The sequence below is a fragment of the Arvicola amphibius genome, chromosome 4 (assembly GCF_903992535.2).
Source record: "Arvicola amphibius chromosome 4, mArvAmp1.2, whole genome shotgun sequence".
NCBI classification, from domain to species: domain Eukaryota; kingdom Metazoa; phylum Chordata; class Mammalia; order Rodentia; family Cricetidae; genus Arvicola; species Arvicola amphibius.
In genome coordinates, this window is record NC_052050.1 from 104,094,519 (window position 1) to 104,120,434 (window position 25,916).

The following is a 25,916-nucleotide window of genomic DNA, read 5'->3' on the forward strand; positions in this document are numbered from 1 at the left end:
TCTTTTTCTCCTAAAATTCATTCTGTGTTTACTTCCCCAGTGCTAGGATGACAGGTTTCAGCAACCAGTCTAATTTATGTGGTACTCAGGGCTTTGTAACATGAGGCAGGCACTCTACCAATGAAGCCACAGCTCTATGATGGTTTCTGTTAAGGTTAACAAATTAAAAACCAACACACAAAAACCCAAGATTAGCTAAAAAAATTTAAAAAAAGAAAAACTATTTACTGTACACATGACTGTACTGGGTGTCACGAGAACTCAGAGGAAGGAATCATGGAAGGTGTGACAGAGCCACTGAAGTGTATGGACAGAGGCCTGAGCTGAGAGGCCACATGAAGAGCGCCTGTCCTGTTTTAATCACTATCTTTTCGATCTTACTGGCTGATCACCACTGACCACAGTCTGTGACATCAACAGTGTCTTGTTTGGTGGGGTCATTTGGGATACACCTAACACTTCGGTCCTTGCCTGCTAACTTGGGAATAGGCAGTCTTTGCTTTCACAGACCAAGGCTGCTCAGGAACCTAGCCATAAGCAGTGGTGGTATTTGGAAATAGGCAGACGAGTACACACTAACCTGAAGTGATGTCTTGCCAGCAGGAATGTTCTGAGTACCCCGGACAAGTGGGGGAGGGGTGGTCACGGAGCTCCCTGAGGAAGCTGCAGGCTGTAAGATAGCAGGGCACATCAGCAGGAGGTGGTGTTGGGCAGTCCACACACCACTGCCCTGTAATCATCTTCTGCTTGCTCCCTGCTGCTCAGGTGCCCTGTGGTCAACCTCTCTAATCCTGGGGTGCCCAGATTCCGACAAGACTCTGAGGCGGGCAGCACATGTACCTTCTGCGCTATGGCTTCCTTTTGTATTTGACTCTGTCGTAGCTTCTTCAACAGAACCAGCTTTGCTTCCTCCAGCCTCAACTCCTCCTTCAGCTGCTTGATCATCCGCTCTCGCTCTTCTGGGCTGCTTTTCTATGAGAGCAAGAGCACAAAATTGGGAAAAGCCTTAGTAGAGACTACAAAGCTAGAGTGGCCAGGCTCCCAGGCATGGGCACAGGCCCTGCAAAGGCTCACCAGGAGCGCCTCAGTGCTGGTATCCTTCAAGGATGCTGTGGTCAACCCATTCGCCCTTGGGCTTGATGGCTGCTCACTGTCAGAGAGCACGATCACATCAGGTGAGGGAGGTCTCTTCTCAGATTTAATGTCACTGTCAGACAGAGGTAACAGAGGTTAGCATAGCAGAGCGCACTTGGCCCCTGCTGGCCTCCTCCAGGTGCCGTATTGTCCCCAGCTGATTTGCTATCTGTATCATGGATGTTCTCTCCGGTCACTGGGGCCATCCATTCTAGACCATGTACCCTGCCCGTGTGTACCTGATGTATCATGGGTACTGTAGAAAGTGTTAATCTACTGTGGCACTAGATCACAGGTAAACACACCAAGCCACAGATCTGAGTGCTGGGCAGGATGAGACATGAACACTCCAAAGCCAAGGGCTCCCACCTGCTCACACTGGGATCCACCCAAAAGGAAGCCCACTCCCCCCCTTAACCCAGTCCCACATATCCCCCAGAAACCCAAAAGAGTTCGATGGCATGCTGCTGGCCTTTGAATTTCACCTCACAAGGGAACCTGGGGCCATTTGCGGGACAGCCTACCTAGGACACACATAGTAAATTATTGTAGGACAACGGTTTTACCCTGTAAAGATTTGTTTCTTGTACTTGTTTAATAAAATGCTGATTGGCCAGTAGCCAGGCAGGAAGTAGAGGCAGGGTAATGAGAACAGGAGAATTCTGGGAAGAGGAAAGATTCAGTCTGCAGTGGTCACTCAGAAGCAGAGGAAGCAAGATGAGAATGCCTCGCTGATAAAAGGTGCCAAGCCACCTGGCTAACACAGACAAGAATTATGGGTTAAGTTGTAAGATGTAAGAATGAGTTAATAAGAAGCCTGTGTTAATTAGCTAACCAGTTTATAATTAATGTAGTAGACCTCTGTGTGTTTCTTTGGGACTGAATGACTGCAGGACCAGGCGGGACAGAAACTACTGTCAACAGCAAGTGGCTGCAGTGACTACAGGTCTCAAGGCTCAGCTCTGCAGAGGACCCCAATGCTGTCCTACTCACTACACTTTGCCCTCTGCCCCCAACCCTGTACATTGCTCAAGTCCAGAGGGAGCTCACTTTACCTGTGAATGGGGAGGAGTGTGTGGGGAGGCACAGGCTGCAAGTTACCAGAGTTCCATCAAGCACTCTTTCAACACTGGCTAAGGGCCAATCTCTGAGCTGCTGGCCCAGCAAGTCCACGTCAGTTAATCCACACAGGACCACTCTAATGCTGGACTTCCCCTCTTTATAACGGGTGTTAGAGGGCATACACATTTATTTCTAAAGTCTCAGGGCTAAATGTGCTCTGTTGGAGCACAGAGGTGGGGGCAGCAAATTCTAAGAAGGTACTGTGCATAGAGGGTATTGTCCCTGGGTGTGTGCCCCACCACCCTTTGAGGACCCATCTCCCATCTTGTTTGTGGAAAAGCAGCTCCAGACATGTCCACTAGGTGGCACTGTGACACAAGAAACAAACACAAGCATAGATGAAGTTAACTGGAAGTCACAGCACAAAGCTGTTCCGGTGGTTTGTGCTAGAGGAGAGTGAGGTGAGTCGCTGAGAAAAGAGCCTCTGGACCCAACAGCCCTCAGAAAGGTAGACAGAGTCTGACCAGCCAGATGTAGCTCTGGCTTTCTGGTCCCACTCAGAGGCATATGGCAGCTACACGAACACTGGTGTGGATGCCAAATTGTCAGGCCAGGGGTAAGGACAAAGTCTGAAGGCTCACGCCTGGGGTCTACAGAGTCTGGGGACAGTTGAAGAATATCAGGCTTTGGCAGCCCAGAAATTGGTCATTTAAAAAGAGACCCTGGAAGGGCTGGAGAAATGGCTTCATGGTTAGGAGCACTGGCTGTTCTTCCAGAGGACCCAGTTCAATTCCCAGCACCCACAACAGCTCCTAACTGTCTGTGACTGGAGTCCAGAGGATCTGAAACCCTCACACAGACACACGTGCAGGCCAACACCAATGCACACAAATAAATCATTAAATAAAATTTGAGACCCTGGGCAGCTACCTCTGGTCTCTTCAAATACTCCAGGTCTACCTCTCCTCAATGACGGTTCCATGGGCCCCACACTGCCCAAGATCAGCTTTCAAGGTGGTCTGGCAGCTCCGATTCCAGGCCCATGGGGCTGTGTGCACCATCAACATCAACTGCACACTGTGCAGCTGCAGAGGCCCAGCCTGGTACTGTCAATGTGGTACTGGACAGAGCAGCCAGGCCTACGAGGAACCTAGGACAGATTTTTAGTCCAGGACTGGGTTTCCTGGGCATGCAGAATGATGAAGAGTCAACTGCAGGGTGTGTGTGTGTGTGTGTGTGTGTGTGTGTGTGCGCGTGCGTGATAATTCTTTTCTATCTTCCTGAGGTGGACCGCCTAATAAAACTTGAGATTTGCTGGAGGGATGAGGGGTGGGGCTAGGCAGAGACCATCCTTGGCAGACAGCCCTGACCACTGTGCTCTCTAACCCAATCAGTAACACACCTCAGAGGTGATGTCACTGCCAGTGGTAACCCAGAATCCCAGCGGCAGCAAGCAGGGAGTGAACTTCCTCCATGCTAATCAGGCCACCCAAGTCACGTGACAAAGGCATTTCCCTCCTTGATCATGTGACCCTTTAACTGTGCCTTCCAACGTGAAAACCATGGCAACGGGCAGTTCTAACCGGTTTGTGACACACAGCCTTCATTTTGAGAAGAGAGGTAAGGGTTCAGGTGCTGTCAGAAAATGGAGGCTCCACTTACCCCAAGGCCCTTCCTGTGCGGCCTCCAGGACACTGTGCCTGTGTCCTAGACACCCAATCACCTGTGGTCATCTCTCACACACAAAGGAAACCACAAGCCCATCTCTTTTCCAAACTGAAAAACTTTTCAAAGCTGTTTTTTTTGTTTTGTTTTGTTTTTTTAACAAAAGTACCTTCAAGATTTTCTGTACTTTTCTAGACAGTTTTTAATTTAGGAACAGGCACACGTGGATCAAACAGTGACAGGCACTGGAGGGAGACTTTTAACTTATAAAACCCATGGGCAGGAGATGAAAACGGAGAGGAGCATGGAGAGCGGCATGCAGACGCCTCTGTTGCATGGCCGAGCGTCTGGAACAACTACATTCATCTGGAAACTGTATGAACCTGTCCTGCCGGCCCATGTTGAGAACACAGTGAAAAACGATGATAAAGTGGCTTTATGTCACCAACAAAGACCCCTGGACACAGGCCGGCCTGGTTACCAGCACCAAAAGTTCTGCAGTGTCCTGCAGGGTGGTTGAGCTCTTATCCCTCTTGCATAGGGGTAGACCTTGCCAGGGGAGGTGCTCAGTCCCTATCCATGCTGATGTGATGAAGGGGATCCAGAGTTGGCGCTGGGAACTGGACTTCTATGGTTTCTCAAATGGGGCTTCCCGGGGCCCAGGGAAGACCCTATCCTCCTAAACCTACATTCTCTTGGCACCCGCTGTATAGTGGGAGCAGATTCTGGCTATGACAAACAGTGGCTCTGTCCTTAGGGTTATGGCCCACTAAAACATACAGGACACAGAAGACGACAAATTCACAGGTGGGAACAGAATGGAAGCACTAAAAAAAATAATGGCCCTAAACTTATTTAAGGGAAAACTTATCCAAGAAGTCCCACCAACTATAAACATAAAGCACGCCTACGCACCTCAAACTACAGAAAGTCAAAGAAGGGTTGCCCAGACCCACAATGTGCACAAACAACACAGCACCAAAGATCAGAATCTGTCCAAAAGGGTCTCTTAAATGGGGGTGGAGGAGGGAGGGTGGAGGTGGGAGAAGGCATGATCTGAGCTAATCACGGCCTATAGTCCAAAGACACCTCACTGAGGATCACAAGTACTCCTCGGGGCCAACACTGGAGTCCAGTATGGCTAAACCATGACTCACCCACCCACCTTTCTGCACCCAAACCTTGGACCACAAAACACACTAGCTTTAGCTTGACATCTATACCTGCCTTGTCTAGATCACTCTTCAATAGTCCTTGGCCTTCAGAATGGCCCAGTGTCCATTCATTAGCCTCACAGCACATAACCTGCAGGGGCCCCTCAGTTTCCCAAGGGGCTGCTTGGCAAATATAGCCTTAGTCACCTAGTGTGTGTGTGTGTGTGTGTGTGTGTGTATCTGTATGTGAGGAGAACAGAGACTGATGGAACAGGATGGACGGATGACACCATGCCAAGGAAAGCATGCATGCCTTGCCCCCTGAACAGGCCGATAGCCCACCTGCCTGCCTTCCTCTCTTCGTGGCACATCTTTCACAGGAGGGATTCCCTACCCTGAGCATATCCCTCTCACATAGGCAACACAGTCTCAGCTCCCAATAAGGGCAAAGGAGGACCAGGGTGCCGCCTTGTGCAGATCCTGAACAAATGATCCCATCACCAGAGTGGGAGAGCTGTACTCAAGAAGACTAAGCAGGCTGGAGTTGAAGGGACCATGGCTTCTACCCAGAGTCAGGGGACTGTCCTCCCCCCAACACTGCCCCAGTGTTGCTTCCTACAGGCATCAGCACAGAGCACCCACAAAACTGTGGGTTGGAGACTCATGGGACTCAGACTTTGGAGAGTGCCCCACACAGTAAGAGACAGCAGGCTGTCTGACTTCTGCTTCTTGAAGGACACCATCTTTCCTCTCACAGGGTCTCGAAAACTCAGATGTCTCAGCACTAGGCAGAGCGGAAGTCCTACCGCCCCAAGGCAATGGGGCAGCAGGAGAGGCTGCTCTGGCCCCAATGCTCACCTAGGGGTGACTTTGCTGGCCCTAAAGGACCTATTCCCACAGTGACAAGATGGGGTTATCTGGCCTTTAATCCAGGTCAATCCACTTGAGCAGAGGTAGGTAAACCTGAGTTCAAGGCCAATCTGGTCTACACAGTGAGTTCCAGGACAGCAAGGACCACTCAGAGAAACCCTATCTCAAAACAAAACAAAACAAACTCACAAAAAAAAAAAAAAAGAAAGAAAAAGAAAAAAAAGGTGGGACTATCTGTTCAAAGTCAACTCTGAGGCTGGTGTATCCTGTTATATCAGGCCACAGTGGCTGCCTCTCCAAAACTGGTAGGCCAATGTCCTAAAAGCCACAGATACAGGTGTTCAGCAACACCAGACTCCCCTGACAGAAATTCTGACAGGGCAGAGCCCTGTAAACTGGATTAGACAGGGGCCCTCCTGAGACCCCCAACACAGTCTAGGGGGACACCTGTTCAGGCTTACAGGCCCGCAGAGGGTGTGAAGGATGGGGTCCACAGCTGCACCTTGGACGATTCAAGACAGGACCTGTTCACTGACATCCACAGTCTAAGTGAAAATACTGCCCATGTGGGCAAGCAAACCGCCTGATAGGGTTTCACACTGCTGAATCCCTGAGATAGGTCACAGCAACCTATCAGCTTCCATACAGGCCTTCAGAAAACTGGCTCTAGGGACGTCTAATTGCCCCAGGACACACAGTGTAGGACCAGCCCTCTGCCTGAGGGAACAGAAATGGGTTTGGCCAGTGTCAGCCATGGATACCTAGGACAGCTGACCTGGACCAGCTGGCCTACAGAATACCAAATGGTAAAGCGCCAGCACAGCACTGCTTTGCCCCACTTAACTGGGCCTATGCCTCCTCCCTTAGATTAACCCCAACAGAGGACACTCACTGGGACAAAGCAGAGAGCAAGAAGAAAACAGGAGAAAAATAAACCAGTGACTGTCATGCCACTTGGCAGCTCCACACACAGGGCAGTGGAGGCAGCCCTCTATCTGTCTATGGGTAGGACAGGCTGAAGCAAGCACACAGCAGACCAGAGTTGCAGGATAAAGGGTGAGGAGTGTGTCCCACTCACTGTACTACTATTGGCCACGCAAACATGGACCCACTTATAGCAAGACCTACTAGAGAGCCCCAAAATGGTTTCTGGATGTAGCCCTGACTGTCCTGGACACCTCACTCTGTAGACCAGGCTGGCCTTGAAGATCTTCAAGCGATCCACCTGCCTCTGCCTCTGAGTACTGGAACAAAAGATGTGTGCCACTATCATGTCTGGCACCTGTTAGACAGCTTTAACACTGGGCACCATTCTCTACCAGACAAAAACTGACCCGGCAGTCCCAGGGCTGAGTATGGAGAAACTTTTTAATGATCTTTCTTACCATCTAGGCACAGAACAACTCATATGGAACACTCCCCCTACCCCACTCTGCTTTCTCTTTCGGGGAGCTTTTTAACAAAAACAGCCTGGCTGGCCTGTCTTGGAGTAAGCAGTGGACACTGGTGGCTCTAAAGCTCACCTGCTCTTGCCAGCAGGCCTTGCTCAGCATCCATCATCACACCTCCTGGCTACAACCCAAAGGCCTCTGAATGGGATGCTGGGATCAGAACGTCTTCCACCTCTCCACCACAGAGGTAAGCCAGCCATCACTCTTCACCTCCAACTGCTGTTCTGGATCTCCAGCATGGTGATACACAGGGACAGGCAAGCACCACAGAGCCGCAAGGCTAGGCAAGGCCAGTGCAGAGCAGCTCAAGAACCACAGTGGCGTACTCATGGGCGCAGAGGCCGTCATCTACCCAAGGAGACCAGAACAGCTGGTGCCCTGGGGAAGCTAAGTCCTATGTGCTTGGCTCAGAAACACAGCAGAAACACCAGTAAGAAGGTCCAGAACTGCAGAACTGCTGACCCTTTACAGTCGACACCCATGTCAACTACAGTGTGGCATTCCTTATTAGCAGCACTGCCAGTGTGCAAGGAAAGACACAAATCATGGCAGCACAGGGCCACTCAGCCGAGCCCTGCAGACAACTTGGGCCACTTAGGGATGAGAATGCCATTGGGGGGTGGGAGGTGGCCATGGAGGTTGCTCAGGAAAGAACATGTACACAGGGAGAAGCTGGTCCCTACAAACTGTCAGCTCTGACTGTCATTCAGGTCATCATGTCCCATTTGTGGAGCTAAGCTCAAATTTACAGCTGAAGTCCTGGACCACTGACAGTATCCACAGCAGCACCTTCAAGAAGGTAAGAAAGGGACAGTGTAAGGACAGGGATGTAGCCCTCACACTTCATCAGTAAACAGGAACTTGTCCCACAACAGGTCACCAATCGACTGTCAGAATACCGGGATGACATTTTGTTAGAGGGAGGTGCCCAGCACCAGAGGGTAAGACTTGGGGTAGAGCTCCCTGACAGCGGAACAACATACAATGCTCCACACAGTAGAAGCTGGAACCATAGCAAATGTGTATGTAATCACACCTCCAAAGAAGAGGCCAGTTTGTTCACCAGCAGAGCAAAATTGGCCTACATGCTGGGAAAAACCACAAGGAGCCAGCATGGGCACCAACACAGCTGCTCAGTGCACCCCTTCAGACACCTGAGCTTCAAGGTGTGCTCAGCCCAGGTCAGGCACTGCACACCAGCATGTGGACAGAAAGGCACTCAAGTCATGATGCTTGGTGGCTCCATCTGTGAAACAGAAAACCCATTCACCACAGGAGTCTTGAAATGTGCATTTTCAATACTCTGTGACAAAGAGGACAGATGAAGCAGTCCTGCCGTGTGACGTGTACACTTTCCTGGAGGAAAGCAGGGGGAAGTTAAAAGATTTGTATACCCCAGGCACTTCTCCCCAAATGGTTAACACAAAGACTATAACTTCACACACACACACACACACACACACACACACACACACACACACACACACGCACGCAAAATTCCTGGCACTGAGACCAGCAATTAGTAGAATATTCTGATGAGTAAAGTTTAGAAATGTGGCCTGTGTGGGGCTGGGAACCTCGGCAGCATCAAAAGATCACATCAGTGCCTCAAAACTATCCTGAGGGATAGATGTGCTGAGGACTAAACACCACATGGGGGCCCAGAGCACTAAAGGACTTTGGGGATAACTAAAGCAATGAAAACAGACTCCGGAATGGTTAACATCTGTGAAGCTTGATTTCTATTTGTGCCAAGGTCTATAGCAATCTGTTCATGTTGGGGTTGCAAGTACTCAAGAAACTTAACCTACGGGGCTAAAAACACAGACCAACAAGGTTAAGAGTGCTTACTGCTTTTGTAGAGCACCAGGGTTCAGTTCCCAGCACTTATATGGAAGCTCAGAGCAGTTAACTCCAGTTCTAGGGATCTGGTGCTGTCTTCTGACTTCAGCACCAGGTACACACACACAGGGGTAAAACACTCATACACATAAAATAAAAATTAAAAAAACTAACGGTAGAAAATATTTCTTTGGAGTCAGGTGTAGTGACTCACACCTATAATCTTAGCACTGGAGAGAAGCTGGGGCCAGAGAGAAGCTGGGGCAGGAGGATTCCAATGAGTCTGAGAGCAGCCTGGACTACAAAGAGTCCATCTCAAAAACAAACAGAAAGGTGCATGGACGCAATGGTTTCCACACACCTATGGGGCAGGCTCATCTGAGGTGCAGCTGTAGCAGAGGACCTGTGACGCACTACCGTCCTTCCCTCAGTACTGCACACCTCTGTCCTAACAGCCACCACTGAGCACAGAAACAAAAAGGTCCAAGAAGCCAAGTATTCCAAGAGATTTACTAAACAGAGGTAGTCACTGACTTAAGATTTTTGCTTTATGATAACAGAAAATCAGGAAGTGCAGCAACAGTCCCCGGGTGCCAAAGCCCTCCCACCTCCCACTATTGGGAGGATTCAACAACTTTCAGCTTAATATGGGTTTACTGAGATATAACCCATCAACTAGCCAAAAACATAAAAACATCATGTATGCTGCTACTTCAGAGGCTTATTACAGTCATTTTAATTCAATTAATAACTATTTTTAAATTTCCTACTACATTAGACATCCACAGTCACAGTTCACAATCCAAGGTGCCTGGAGCCGTCAGATCCCTAGAACCATACTTAGCAGCAGGTATGAACCACCTAACTCTAGTCCTCTGGAAGAGCAGCTACTGCTCTCAGCTCCAGAAAAGGGGCTGGGTCACTGGGTGTATTCCCCAGTCTTGTCATCCTATCATTTCATGACCTGTGGTGACTTTTTCCCTGGTTGTCAAAGCTGTGTTTCCAAATGCAAGTCACTGCCAGGCAAAGTGGTACACGCCTTTGATCCTAATACTCAGGAGGCAGAATTAGGCAGATCTCCATGAGTCCAAGGCCAGCCATAACTACACAGTGAGACTGTTTAAAAGAAAAGGTTTAAGTTATATGCTGGCACAGTGACACAAACCTGCCATCCAATCACTTTGTAGATAGAAACAGATCCCAAGTTCAAGGCCCTCCTCAGCTAGTAAAGCCAGCCTGAGCTACATGAAACCTTGTCTCAAGTACTTGCTTTGGTGGCACTTACACTAAAACTGGAACAGTACAGAGATTAAATAATGCAGCCTCTCTGTGCAAACCTACTAAGTCTTCCAAACAGAACACGAGCACACAGTCAGCCTATGGCTTGGGAATGAAGAATGTGAACAGACAGCAATTACTGGCATGTCTCCCATCTCTCCAGCCACTAAACACCACCTCACTGTCTCCCACTCCTGAGGGCCTTGCATGTTGCCATGACACCTGCCTGAACCTCAGCCTCAGGGAACTCAGCATGTCCTTCCTCCCTCAGGTGTCTGGGCACATCCCTCTCTAATCTCTTACTTTCAGAAACTCACACGCTTGTCCCTTCAGCACTGTGGTGAGACAGAGACAACAGGACTCTGAAGGGAGGCATGAAGCAAGGCCATGTGGAACCAATCACAGCAGGGCTCCCAGACCCTCCTCTTCACAGACTGTCACCATGAGTTATCTTCATGACAATATCAAAATATAACACAGAACCCTTCCCAGAAGGCCTGCCACTCTTTTTCTAAAGAGCCCTTTCAGAGGTAGAACAGGGTCTTCTGGTATGATTCTCTCTGCTGCACTTGGGCCATCAAATCCTGTAAGATCCTGGTACCCACTCTTGCTTCTCCCTGCTGTGTATACTAAAGACTCTTTTTTATTCCACTCTTCTACCAGGACACTGGGTCAGGAAAAAAAGCTACCAATTAAAAAGCAACTGATGGGACTAGAGAGACAGCTCAGAGGTTAGGAGTACTCGATCTTTCAGAGAATCTGGGTTGGGTACCCAGCAACCACAAGGCAGCTAACAACCACCTGCATATCTCCAGTTACAGGGGATCTGATATACTCTTCTAGCCCCCACGGGCACCAGGCACATACATATATATGATGCACATACACATGCAAACAAGTCTAAAAAAAAGGCCGGGCAGTGGTGGCACACACCTTTAATTCTAGCACTTGGGAGGCAGATCTCTGAATTCGAGGCCAGCCTGGTCCAGCAAGGGCTATACAGAGAAACCCTGTCCTTAAAAATCGAGGACAAGGACCACACATACATATGCTAAGGCTGTATCCTAAGTCATCACCCAACATTCTGGACCACAGGTGTTTATTCAGAATACATTCCAGCAGACAGCTGGCAGGCCTAGTCTGCATTCTGGGGAAGATAATGACCAAGCTGTCACCACCAAATGCAGCTTATGGGCAGTCAACTTTCTCTCACAGACCTAGATTTATGCTTCCATTAGAGGGGTAAGGTGACAGAGGGGGACCTGGCACAGATGCAGGTCAGGGACCTAGTGGCAGAGTCCTAAGGAATAAGCTGCCACATATACTAAAAACCCGGACATTTTGAGAAGAAAGCCTTCAGGTTCTTTAACATAATAGAACTGCACGAACCTCAGGAGCCTGCCATCAGCTGCTGGGCATGAAGCAAGGGCAAAGCTGGTCACTGTCCACATGAAACATTCATGTGGCAGGCAAAGCAGTGTTCGGCCCAAATCAGAGCCCATGAAAGGAAGAGTGGGGGCTGTAGAACTCAACCAACACCACATACCAATGTTGTGCCAAGGACACCAGAGCACAGGGAGGGTAGGCGTGCGTGACACCCAGGCTCTTCAGGAGAGGCTCTGGGTGATATGGCTTTTACCTTGCTGAGTAAAGAGCACGTGCCTGTTAGAACTCATCACAGGGCGGAATTAGGAGAGGCTCTGCCCAGACGGCAGGCATTCAACAGAAGCCATGTGTTATGTACCCACAAAGACAACTATGGACTCCTGTCTCTGCCAGCCCCAGGAGCTGGGCAGCTTCCTCTACCTACACTCCCACCACACGTGGCTTCACCACAAGCCCAAAGGCATTGGGTTCCAGAACACAACCACATCCCTACAGCATGAGTAGGCCTTTCCTCTGTGTATGTTCACCTGTGGTGTTCATGCAGCTGTGGTATGCATGCACACGGATGTGAAGGCCTAGAGTTTACTGAAGAGTGTCTTCCTTGATGATTCTCTGGTGTGGGAGAATTGTCTGTATTCTGTCAATTATGTTTTAAATAGACACTGATTGGCCAGGCAGGAAGTATAGGTGTAAAAACCAGACAGAAAGTAGAAATGATACTATGAGAACAGGAGAATTCTGGGAAGGAGGAAGCTGATTCCTCCCACTCCTGCCCAGACCACCGAAGCAGCAGGATGTGATCTGCCCCACTGGAAAAGGTACTGAGCCACATGGCTAAAATAGATCAGAAAAATGGGTTAATCAAGATGTGAGAGTTGGCCAGTAAGAGGCTAGAGCTAATGGGCCAATCAGCTTTATAACTTACAGAGATCTCTGTGTTATTTCTTTGGGGCTTGCCGGCTGTGGGGTATTGGGCGGCTGTGGTGTACTGGGCGGGACAGAAACCCCAACAAGCAGGCCCCGTTCGTGTTACAATTCTCCACTTGCTGCAGGATGTCTTGCTGAACAAACCCCTATCTGCCAACTCAGACTCCTCTGGTCTAGACAGCCAGCTTGCCTTGGAGAGCCCATCTCTGCTTGCTGAGTGCTGGAGTTACAGGCAGTTGTATGTCCTGCCCCAGCTTTCACATGGGTTCTGAGGAATCCAAACTTTGGTCCTCAAGCTTATGCAGCAAGCGATTTATGCACCAAACTATCTCCCTAGCCTTAAACCTTTCTTCTTTTTCTCTTTTCTTTTCTTTTTTTGAGATAGGGTCTCACTGTGTAGCCCCAGCTAGCTTGGAACTCTCTATGTAGAGTAGGCTGGTCTCTAACTCCTTAACTCGAGTGCTGGTATTAAAGGCATACTGCATGCCAGGCCCTTTCTTCATTGTGACTTGCAGATCAATAGCTGGCACGGCCTCTTTATGGGGTGGCCATTTCAGAGTTACTTTTACCCTCTGCCCCAAACAGCCACTAGTAAAAAGCATTGCAGTAGGGACCTGGCCTGCTTGTCTTGCAACTGTATATGTGTTTTGAGGCCTGCCCCATCTCTACACAGAGGCAAGGCCGCCCACCCTGCCCCTATGCCCACACTCTCAAAGCTACTTGGCTTTTGTGGAGGACACAGAAGCACTGGTGGGTGTGTTATGCCCCAGTGCCACAGGTTTCTACATATGTGCTATTGTCTTTCAGTGTTCTCTCAGTGATCCTGTCATGAAGGACACGGCACCAGTGCCCTTCTGGTGCCCTGGCTTATTAGAGACTACAGTGCCACACCAGGGATCTGAACTCCACAATCCAAAGACTGAAACAGCTCTACCAGCTCAACTTCAAGTTCCCAAAGGTTGAGGGCCCCCAAGTTGGCTCAAAGTATGTCACAGCCTGTTCTCACTCCATCCTGCAGTAAGCAAGCCACCAACACACAAAAGAGGTGGGGAAGGATGGGGGACACAAGCTACCTAAAGGGCAGGTGCCAGCAGACACTGGATTCCCAAGACCAACTTGACCAAACACAGACCCTACAGTCCTCTCAGGGTAAATGAAGGCATGGAGACAGTCTTGACTTTGAGCAAGCCATTACTGCCAACATTGCCTTCTTATCTAAGAACAGCACCATGCACAGGACTCACCCTGCAGCAGTCCAAGGAGATAATGCCACACAGAAAAGATTCAAACAAGTCTCGCATGCTGGCCCACCTATCATCCCAGCCCTGGGGAAGGAGAGGAAGAGGATGGTGAGGAGTACAAGGCCAGCTGGAGCTAAGCAGCAAGATCTAGACTGGGAGGGGGTGGGGTGTAGGGCAGCAATCAACTTCCTCTGTCCGCACCAGCTCAGTCTTGGCCAGAGGTTCAGGCCAGGGAGGGCAGCACATGCCCACAATCTCATGGTTGAGACTGTGTCTTGCAGAAAAAGACACACAACCCTGGGGTAACCTCTGTGAATTCTGTTTCCATGAATATGTTTACAGGCAATAGAATTTAAACTTCCATTTATTTATTTTTTCAGTATTAGAAGTAGAACACATGGCCTTGTACACAAAAAGGGAGGGCTTCACCAATGAGCAAGAATGCTAAACCCTGCTTGCTTCTAAAACATCTACATGGAGGGAAAAGCTCAGTGTCATTAACAGTACTATTTAGCGTGGAAGCACTCATCTGTAATCTCAGCATTCAGGAGATGGAAGCAGGAGGATAAGGATTTTGGAGGCAGCCTAAACTACATGAGACTCTACAATAAAAAGTACAATTCAGAGATGTCCCCTTTGCACTGCTCTTCCACCTGGTCCCACACAGCTATCCATGCCTTCCTTTCCAGATCTTAGTCTAAATTTTTAAGTTGCACTGTGCTTTGTGTGTCTAGGACACACATGTGACACAGCCTACACATGGAGTTGAGAGGACAGCCTGTAAGAATGGGGTTAGTTTTCTCCTTTCACGCGGATCCTAAAGCTCAGTTTATCAGACAGGGTGGCAAGCCACTTTCTTTATCCACTGGGTCATTTTGTGGACTTTAGCTCTAATTCTTTTCCTCCTTTTGTTCTCAGTGCTGGAGATGGAACCCAGGGGGTCTCATGCATACCTTTCCTTGGCCATGTCCTCTAAATTAATTATGTATGGTCAGTCACTGGGGTCTGCCATGGCCCTTTTAGCATGATCAGCTACAGTTCATCTGTGTCTTAGAATGTTCTCTACTTCCTTCCTGTGACTAGTAACTTGCTTACAGACACCTGGTTATCTCCCCTGGGGCTGGCATGTGCCCTACTGCTGGGGCTAAGGACATCTGAGTTCCCCTGTGTGACAAGGGAAGGGATTCCATTTTTCCTCAGTCATGTCTTCTTGTCTAGATTTGGAGAAAAATGGTTGCTAGTGCTACTTTACCCTCTGACCAGGGGCACATACAAGAGGCTCTGGTTTCTACACATCATTACTAATACTGACCATTGTCATCTTTATTACAGCTAACCCAGAGAAATGTTCAATGCACACTTATGCAGATGTCAGTCAGGCTGAATGGGTCAACAGTGGATCTATCAACCTTGGTGACTGTGTCTAGTTGCCTTACCATGTACCGAGAGTAAACCATAACATCAGCAACCTTCTGTTCTTTAAAATACTACCATTGTGTTTGTGCACGGTCAGGGAGAAGTGCATGCCACGCCGTGCATGTGGAGGACAGAGGACAGTTTTGTGAAGCTGGGTCACTCCTTCCACCTTTATATGGGTTCTGCAGATTTAAGCTCAGGTTGTCAGGCTTGAGTGGCAAGTGCTTTTACCCACTGAACCATCTCACCAGTCCAAGAATCATCTACTTCTAACATGAATCTTGATGGTCTAGGCTCGGGCATTCAGAGCTGTGGTCAGATGCACATGTGCTGGTGACTGATTTCTTCCTTATCTTATAAAACATCCCTCTTTAGGCTGGCATACATCTTTAACCCTGGCATTCAGAAAACAGAGAGGAAGAGAATCTCTGTGTGCTGTAGGCCAGCCTCAACTACACAGTGAGAGCCCCCACCCTCATCTCTCACTTGGCAATCCTATAAGATAACAGTTTCTGTCTCCAAACTTCTTCGTTCATGAACTCACCCAGGGCTCCGTTGTTTGCTTGGTATCTATCTCTTTCCTTGAACCTATGGGGTGTCACTTAAAGAGAAACAGTGGCAGGCTGAGGAGTGTAGTTTCTGTCTCACTGTGCCACCCACTGCCTTTTGGGAAGGAGATTTGATGCTTTCTTCAGTCATAATCCCAAACTGCCCTCTATTCTCAATTTATTACAAATATAAAAGACACTAGGAAACGGCCAGAAAAACTTTAGAGTGGAAGAAGGGGTATAGAGCACTGACCCCACCACTGTATCTGCCACCCATGTTCTAAGTCACCTGGCTACAATGATACACACACATATCCACAGAGACATTAATTTGTGATCTCAGTCCACCCTCAAAGAAAACAGAAATCCCATGTCTCTGCCACCACCAGATCCTACCCTAGCCTTCAAAATGTCCATGATGGGAGCATGAGACAAAGAGAAGTTTTGAAAAAGAGCCAATTAGAATTCTAGAAGCAGGTTGGAGAAATGGCTCAGTGGTTAAGAGTACATACTGCTCTTGCAGAGGACAGGAGTTCAATTCCTGGCACCCACATGAGGCAGTTCACGTGCCTGATGGCTGGGATTCCAGCTTCAGTAAGCTGACACTCCTTCTTGGGCATACACACTGACAAACATACATACACACAATGAAGCATAAAGTCAAAACCCTTGGTATCACTGGCTGGTTATCCCAGGCCTTCTCTGCTCCCCAGTTCTGAGATGTTCCAGCCTCTGGTGCAACATGGTATGAATGTTTGCCCAGAATACGACACGTTATATTGTACATCATTCAAAATAGCTGACTTACTGTGAATGCTGCAAGCAGGCATGCCACAGCGCTTAGGCACTAGCAAACAGAAAGTTCTTACATGTTTAGCATAAGCACAAATCCTACACCCCTTTCTTTTTGGTGCTGGGCACTCAACTCATGGCTCTGTGCTCTACCTGCAATGGTTATATGGAATTTACAATCACCTAAAAGACACACCTCTAGGTCACTGTGAATGAACGTAGTCCAATTCTGCATAAAAAGGAAGACACGATTTGCATACCAGCAGTATTCAACAGTCTCTGCTTTCTGATCACAGAAACAATGTTATTGACCAGCTGCCACAGGCTCCTGCCTCCATCCGTGGTGTGGGAGGTCCTTCTGTCTGTGTGTTGCTTTTATTGGTTAATGAATAAAGAACTGCTTTGAGCCTATGGCAGGGAAGAACAGAACTAGGCCGGAAAGCTAGGCTGTATGCTGGGAGGAAGAAGGGTGGAGTCAGAGAAGTCATGGAGCCTCCACCAGAGTCAGACATGTAAGCCGGTAAGCCACTGCCAAGTGGCGATACACAGATTAATGAAGATGGATTAAATTAATATGTAAGAGTTAGCCAGTAAGAAGCTAGAGCTAATGGGCCAAGCAGTGGTTTAAATATTATGGTTTCCATGTGATTATTTCAGGGATAAGTGGCAAGGAACTAACCAGCAGCCTCCCCCCAACTCATCCCTCCCCTGCCACAACGGGTTATAGCCTCAAACCATCAACCACTAAGCTTTTCTCTCCTTCAGCAGCTTCAGGCATTATGTCATAGCAGTGAGAAATGTATTACTACTAGGCCACACCCTCCCCAGCCCACTCATTATTTGTGATTGGCTAGTCATTAGTATGGAACCCGTAAGGACAGAGGGCACCGTCTGTGCTATGAAGCAGTGCACATGAATCTCACAACATGGAATGAAAGCCAGGAGACACAAGAACAGACATACAAACAAAGCTAATCATCTGGAAGCTAAGCTGTCCAACCTCTGGGACGACATAACCTTGGAGGGCAATGGTGCCCTCCCCCTCCAGAGTACGACCCATATTCATGTCCTGGTATGGACCAAGGACCTGGCAGCACACACTTTTCAAATCTACAGAGCAGGCATTGGGGAGATGGCTTCACCCAAGTACCCACATAAATAGCAGGACTTGGTGGCACCTGTAAAATTTCAGGACTGGGGACATGGAGAGACAGATGGGTCTCTGGGGCTCACTTTCCAAGCAGTCTGACCAAACTGTCAAGCCTTGGCTCAGTGAAAGACAGGGTTTCAAAAAGTGAGGCAGACAGCTCCTGAGTGACACCTGCAGCTGACATCTAGCCTCCACACGCACACAGATTCCCCGATGCCCACGCACCCTCCCGCCACCCACAAGTTAACAACAACAACAACAACAACAACAAAAAACCCTTAAAGGACACAGGCATGTTTGGCACACATCTTAAAACCAGCAATGGGAGGCAAAGGCAGGAAGATGGATCTCTTTAAGAGTTCAAGGCTAGCCTAGTCTACATCCATAGTTCCAGGTCAGTCAGGTCTACCAGTAAGACCCAAAAGAAAAAAATAAAAACTCACTTCTTTTGGCACAGTTCACAGTTGAGGTGCACCTGGACACCTCTAGATCAGTCTCTTTGGCTCACCTGACTGCAGAATCTGGAAAGCTGTGGCAACAAATTGTTCTGCCTATGCATCTTTACTTGGATGATTTGAATTTTAGAAACTAGCTTTGTCTTATCAACCTCGGAAAAGTGTGTCAGTTTACCAGGCTAAGCTGTATGGAAATTAACAGCCATATTGGTCTAGAAATGTTCAACTTAAAAGTATTTTTTCCAGTTGAACAAGGTAATGAGTGACACTAAGTCTGCAAAGCTCTGTCTGTAAGCATCTGATAAATTATTCTCTACATACAGGTATGATGAGGCCAAAGCAAGAATACCTCACCCTCACTACTCTGGGTGGATGCACTCACTACATGAGTCGACACAGAACTCAAGTCCTGCCTGACACTAACATAATACACACAGTGCTGGAGGAAGTCACTAAAGGTGACCCTGGCCGGACACCCCAAAGAAGATCAAACTCAGAAACCAGGGCTCTTCCCTTCAGACTGCCCCCATACTACAGAGGTTGCCACTGAGAGCACATTTCCTGTCACTTCATCAACCTGCAAGGCAGCGTGACTATTTCACCAGAAAATGTGGCTGGGATGCTCTGCCCAGGGAGAGCATGTGACCTGGCCCCTAATCTGTCCACTGACCTGCAGGGTTGGGTTTCTTCTCCACTCTTACACCTGTACCAGCTCGAGCCCTGGGGTCTCTACTCTCTAGGCTACTCTCACTCCAGGGTATCTGGGTGATATGTTCCCTGCTTCCTTACGTGTCATAAGAAAGCACCCTAAGCAGCTTCAGGGGACAGTTTACAAATCAGCCCAGGGAGGGCCCCAGGTTCAGAGGCCTGGCATAGCCCTGGGCTTCAGCAACTGAAGAGGGGCTCTTTCACTCCTTAACATTCAACTTTGGATTTCACCAGCCACCCCCACAGAGGACCAGGCCACAGTGGACAAAGTATGGAACAGATCTGGCATACCCCAAAGAACCTACTCCCTCCCCTCTTGGCTTTGGGAACTCATCCATCAGAAGTCTCGCCAGAAGGCTGTGGACCCAGAAAGTCAGGAGAAAAGGAGCCCAAGTCTATCACTTTGACTTATTTTAAAATAAACCCTTAGGTTTAGAAGAGGCTAAGCAGAAAGCAGTCAGAAAGAGAGACAAGTTTTCCAGGGAGTAAGAGGACTGTGGGCAAGACAGGACCCTGTGTATCTCAGGCTGGCCTCCAACTCCACATGCAGCTCAGAATAACCTTGCCTGGACTCCTTATCTTCCTGTCTACAACTCCTAGAGAGGCATATCCTGCCACATTTGCCCAGATGAGAAAAGCCTTCCTATTGGCAAATTCACAAAGTGTTCTCAATAGAAGGGAGGCTGGACTTTCCCACTAACCTCTAAGTTGTCAGGATTCTAAGAAGCACTGGCCAATATGGAAGCCGTCAGGGTCCCAACACTCACATTGCTGACAGACTGAAATCCCTGTGTACTACAGGGAACATGTGGAGAACCAACTTCCTGCACCCCACCAGTGCTGGCCCTCAGTGGGTAAACTTTGAGGCAGGCTGGGATCCTCAAGGTACAGGATCCCAGTGGGCAGAAAAGGGGGTCAGGGGAGTTCATCACAGGGTGGGAGGCTGTGCCCTCAGTGTAATCTGGGGTAAATGCTCGATCCTAGAGTGTTCTGAAGAAAGGGTAATGCAGGTGTTGGAAACAAAGGTTTCCGAGTAAAGACATGGTAGGAGGTTGAGTCTGACTTCCTTCAGGCTTTCACCTGTGCGTGTCACAAAGTCTGAGCACTTACAAAGTTCCCTTGAAGTAATTAGTGATGATCAGGAGAGACCCACAGAGCAAATGGCAGAAGCCTGGCCTCCCTGGGCACTCACATCAAAGGAACCCCAGAAGTGGCAGGCCCATTGACAGCAGAGGACTTCCTCCTTAGGACTCAAGGACTTGCCACTGATGGCGTCCCAGCCTAGGACTCAGGGACACCCTGCCCCTGCACCTAGCCTCTGCTAGGCTCCAGCCCAGTCCACTGGCTCTTCTCACTCACCTGTGTGAGGTGCGCATGTCCACAGGCCCATCTCCTACCAGCCCTTCGCCTGATCCTGTGGCCGTGGTCTCTGTTGTCTTCAGCAACCCCTGGGCTGGGCCCACACCTGGCTCAGGCATCCCCCTGGTGTCTCCGTCCACGGTCAGCTCTGATGGTGCTCTCTCCATTTTCATTTTCTTGCTCTCCACATCATCCTCTGTGAGGTCGGGGTCAAGGGCTCGCTTCTGACTGCGGGTTCGACATGCTTCTTCACTCATTCTGTATGTGAAAGGAAGGACACAACATCTGAACCAGGCACAGAGAAGCAGACCCTTCTTAAAGTCTGAAGAGTGGCTTGGTTTTCCTCACAGAGGAGGTTGGTTGGAGAAGGGACAAGAACAGGACCACATACTTTCTTCACACCCTCAGGATGGCTGAGCAGAAGGTCCACAGGCCTCTGGGGTGTGGCAATTTCTGAGAAGACAAGGAGTCCAAATGGGAAAAAAGCAGTAACAGCTGTTACTGGGCAGGGTCCTTCTGTGGAAGAAGGGTGCCAATTGTGGGCCTGAAAACCAGCCCAGGGGCCTACCACCTGTATTGCAATGATATATGGGAAACATGGACAGCAGTGACCTAAGGTGCTATGTGCCTGAGCTCCCCTCTGCAGTTCCCCTCCAGGGAGCCAGAAGTGAGAGTCACATTAAGCTCTTTGTTTGGCAGACATACACTGAGCAGAATACAGACTGGTCCATCCCAGCATGCCACCACCATGGCCCTGTGGCACACACGTATCTTGATTTAAAGAAAAAGGAAAACAAAAAACAAAACCGCTGAGTCAGTTTTTGATCCCATGACATCACTGGGCTCCACATGACCCTTCCTAGGATTCAGTCAGAGAGACAAAGCACTTTCTAGAAAACCAGTCTGAACTGGTTCCAGACAACACAGCTGAAGTGAAGTGTTGTTAACCCTAGCAGAGACAGGAGGACAGCTTACTGGCATTCCACAGCAGGGTCTGGGACAAGATGCTCTTAAAGGGGCCGCTCAGAACCCAGGTCTTAACATTACAGGACACCAGACTAGGTAACGTCAGAGAGAACCAGATTTCACTAAGGACAGGAAAAAAAATTGGCTGAGCTTTGGCAGGATCCAAGGAACGGTTTTCATGGGACATCTGGCACCCAGAGTATAGCCCTGCAGAGAACCTCAGCTTACACCTCCAGGAGGCTTGATGGGAAAACCCTCTGATTCTACATCCTTGATGCCAGATGCCTCAGTTCCCCCACAGGCAAATATGGTAGGGAAGGCCTGTCCTGGACAAAGTCAGTTCTGGAAGCCCCTTCCAGGTTCTGGGAGACTGGTGGCATCATATCAAGGATGTGCTCCCATGGTCAAACCAGAGTGTCATATCCCCCTCCCCTATCCAGTCGCCCTCTTCACAGACCCAGAAGGTTCCCTGCCCCACCTCAGAAGACCAAGGAACTCCTCTTCAGCACTACCTAGACAAGGCTGATGCTTTAACCCTAACATGACTCAGTCCAGAGTGGATTGCAATCTGCCCCCAACTCTCCTGTCACTCCAACCTGCACCCCAATACCCTCCCCCAGACACCAGGGCACATCCCCCGCTTCCGCCCCACCAGCACCTCTAGTCCCGCTGTTCCTCCAGCACAATAAACCCTGTCAAACCTGCTACAATCTGGTCTCCCTGTGAAAGCCAACAAGTCACTGCCCTGGGGCATCGGAGCTGCCTGAAGCAGAGCTGCTGCATTCTAGAACAAGTGAGGAGGCAGATTGGCAGCATCCTCAGACAGGATTCAAGCACGCCCAGGCCTGGACAGGGAAAGATGGGAGCCTAGGACCTCTGACAAGAAAAGCATATGGGAATTGGGGGAACATTATGACTCTCAAGAGTGAAATTCGAAGGGCAGTGGTGGCACACATCTTTAATCCCCACACTCAGGGAGCAGAGGCAGGTGGATCTCTGTGAGTTCAAGGCCAGCCTGGTCTACAGAGTGAGTTCCAAGACTGTCAGGGCTACAGAAAGAAACCCTGTTTCAAAAGACGAACAAGAGTGAAGCTCTACGCCTGGCTCTGCCCTCACACTCCACCACCACAACTCTGTTGCAGGCAGGCAGGGTTTTCCTAGGGCAGCCTCAGGCCTTAGCCTCAGAATCTCTTAGTTCATCTGAATACACTAGACACCCTATCTGAAGTCCACCTTCTCCACCCCACTGCCTCACTTCCTCGTTGCTAAGAAACCACTAAGGAGCCGCCGGGCAGTGGTGGAGCAACTTTAATCCCAGCACTCGGGAGGCAGAGGCAATTGGGTCTCTGTGAGTTCGAGGCCAGCCTGGTCTAAGAGCGAGTTCTCTAAAGCTACAGAGAAACCCTGCCTCGAAAACTCACAAATAAACACATAAATAAACAAATAAGTGGCTGAGGAAAAGCAAGGGTCTAACAGGAGTTGAGGAAACTGTTCTCTATGTTTCTAGGACACCCCACACACAATCAAATGGAGATAGAGACAGTTACCTGCTCAGAACTTGAACAGGATCCAAGGATCCAGGATCCAAGGAGTCCACCTTGAGCCGACCTCAGGATGGGCTGGGTAACGGCAGGAGAGAGGATGCTTGGGATTTGCCTGCCCACTCCAGAAAGACAAGCAGAGCTGGAGAGGAGAGAACTCACACAGAGGTCCCAAGCAGGGTGTGCCCTCTCCACTAGGGGCTGAGCCTCCAAAGCTGTGTCCTTGAAGAGTGACCAATCCAGCCCACCGTGATATTCTGTGGTAAGAGCCCTACCCACCAAGGTCAACAGAACCAAGGTCTCCTTGGGACCAGTGCTGCAGGCACAAAGTGGACAGGAAGAAACTAACCTCTTAGGAAGCATTCTAAGAGGCAGAGAAAGGGGTAAATAAGGGTGTGTTTTAAAATTCCTAGAGAGGAAAAAGAATGCTGCCCCAGAGTAACTACCACAGGCCTGTTGAGGGGAATGGGTCTCACCAGCCACTGACTGCATGCAGCAGCACAGGAAATGATGGTCATTTTAAGGGTAGAGATACAAAGGTCACAAGGGCCATCCAGTTACCAAGGAGGGGGGTAGAACACTGAGAGCAAGAGTCTCCCTGCTCTCTCCCAACATCCAGGACTGGGCCTCATACCTGCACATGCAGCAATCCTAGCAACCACCAGTGGAGCCTGAAGGTTAGTGGGTAGGTGGAGTACAGCAAAGGGCTCCCTCAGCAAGAGTCCTACATGGGTGCATCTGCCAGCCCTCAGACCAAAGGGCTTGAGTCCTTGTTGTATACCAAAAGTAGGCCTCTGAGGCAGCACAAACACCATTAACTGCTACCTGGAGGCTGCTTCCATTCAGTAAAAATGCCACAACACAACTGAAGGGAGGACCTTGGGCAAGAAGCCAGCTCTAAGTCAAGTGCCAAAGGTCAAATGCAGCAGCAGGGCCCAGGACCTCTAAGAAGTCATCTAGAGCAAAGATACCAAAGACAGGCTAAGGATGGTGGGCCAGTGACCATCCCCTGCTAATCTAATCCACAGACACAAGTAACAGTCTAACTGCCACAGTAACACACCATGCAAATCAAGGACTTGGGGCCAGGCCAGCAGGTGCACATTCTGGGTATTGTGTAAAAGAATGAAAAGCTTCCCCAAGCTGAAACTGAGCATCATGCCAAGACTCAACAGGTAGACTCTGTTGTCCTGACTGTGGAGGCTCAACCTCAGTTAGCAATACTCCAAAATATGAAACCCAGACATGAATGGAGGGCTGCAGTAAGTGGGTAGAACATGGACAAAACTGACAGCTGATATCTGGAACCTGGAAAACCTTAGCCCCAAGGGAGGAGAGATGGAGGGAGGGAATGAAGAAAGGAGAGGAGGAGGAGGAGGAGGAGGAGAGAAACAAACACTTCCCTCTCTTTCCCTCAAGGGCAGCCCTGGGCCTCTACTAGAGGAGCTGTTATCCTAGGGGCTGAGGATTACTCCATGCACAGGAACGCACAGCTGGGCAAAGACTGAAATGGCCAAGGGTGTCAGGTGATAGGTCTGGGTGGTTAGGGTGAGCAGAGAGGCAGAGGCCAGGTGGGAAGGAGTGCATCAGAACTCAGTCTTGATGGAAATGTTCCAGATGGACTGTGGGGGAGGGGACAGGATCCCAGCGGGAAAGAATGATGACACAGAACACAGGTCTGTCTTGCTCTAAAGAACCAACTGGCTGGCATTTGAGGCCAGCCTGGTCTACAATAGCTAGTAGTTCCAGGACAGGCTCCAAAGCTACAGAGAAACCCTGTCTCAAAGGGAAAAAAAAAAAAAAAAAGAACTGGCTGGTGATACGCTCCGAAGTTTTGCTAAGTACCAATGAGGGAAGGGGCTACTCTGGTTTATTTGGTTCTACTCAAGCAATGGAAATGGGAAAGGAAAATTAAGACTACAATTTAATGCAGTGGAACCCTCCTTTATGGCAGCTTCTATCCCAGGACTCTGAGGGACATCACTTCCTATCTGGAAGAAAGCAGGCCTTATAAAGCAGCTGCACATATCAAACAATGACATGGACAAGGACACACAGAGTCCAATCATAAGGCAAAGAAGTCCTGCTGGCCAGCAGCTAGCACTCTCCAGAGAGTTGTGACCCATGCTGGAGACCAGATCACCCCTATCAGCAACTAGGGTTTGGAAGACTTGTCCACTCTGACCACATGGCACAGCCACTAGACAGCCATGCCCCAAGCATGTGGTGGGGGAGGTAAGGAAGAAGACAGCTAAGTTGTAACAGGCAGGTCTCTCTCCTTCAAAGCAGAACAGACACTTAGATCTGCCTGGGTGGGCTCAAGTCACTTCCTGCCACACATCCAAATGAGAGTGGCTGGGACTCTTCAGGAAGGAATTCAGACCCAAAAGCCCAAGTCTCAAACTTTAAATACTGTCAGGCCTATGTGAGGCCAAGTAAAAAGGAGGCAATTCAACGTAGGAGACAAAAAAGTGATCCATGGCAGAGGACAGAGTGGAGGCTCGGTTTCCCCACCCTACCTCACCAAGATATGGGAAAGGATACTGAAAACAGGTTGAAGGAGAAAAAATCAAGTTACTAAGTAACAGTACGTACACAGAGTTTTAAAATGCTTACCAGTAGTCTCTCATCCCAATCACAGAAGAACTGAGGCAGGGGAACTGTTTTGAGCGTGAGACCAGCCTGAACTAGAGGGTGAGTCCCATGGCTACCAGGGCTATATCGTAAGATCCTGTCTCAAAACCCCACAGCTTTATCTGCCGAGGACAAGAAAGACCCAAAAGCAACTGCTCAGATGAAAACTGCAGCTGCTCCCTGGACACCGGGAAGCTCTGCAGAGTGGCTCAGAGCATCCTTGCGCTGAGATGTGCTCCTGCAACACTGGACTTCCAGAGCAGCCACACTGTAGTTTAAGTTTTTGTTTTTTGGTTTGTTTTTAATGTTTTAAGATTTATTACAGCTGGGCAGTGAT

At 49.2% G+C, this 25,916-nt stretch overlaps 1 protein-coding gene across 3 annotated transcripts in view; it reads right to left on the bottom strand.

The window, feature by feature from the left end:
• Positions 1–25,916, bottom strand: part of Gatad2a (GATA zinc finger domain containing 2A) — a 90,965-nt gene that overhangs the window by 8,085 nt on the left and 56,964 nt on the right. For all 3 annotated transcript variants that reach the window (XM_038325864.1, XM_038325863.1, XM_038325865.1), the window contains 4 exons: positions 20,439–20,696; positions 1,075–1,207; positions 841–972; positions 581–670 (listed from right to left, as the gene is read on the bottom strand). In XM_038325864.1, coding sequence (XP_038181792.1) covers positions 581–670; positions 841–972; positions 1,075–1,207; positions 20,439–20,695 — 612 coding nt within the window. In that variant the 5' untranslated portion in view covers position 20,696. The remainder of the gene's footprint in view (positions 1–580; positions 671–840; positions 973–1,074; positions 1,208–20,438; positions 20,697–25,916) is intronic.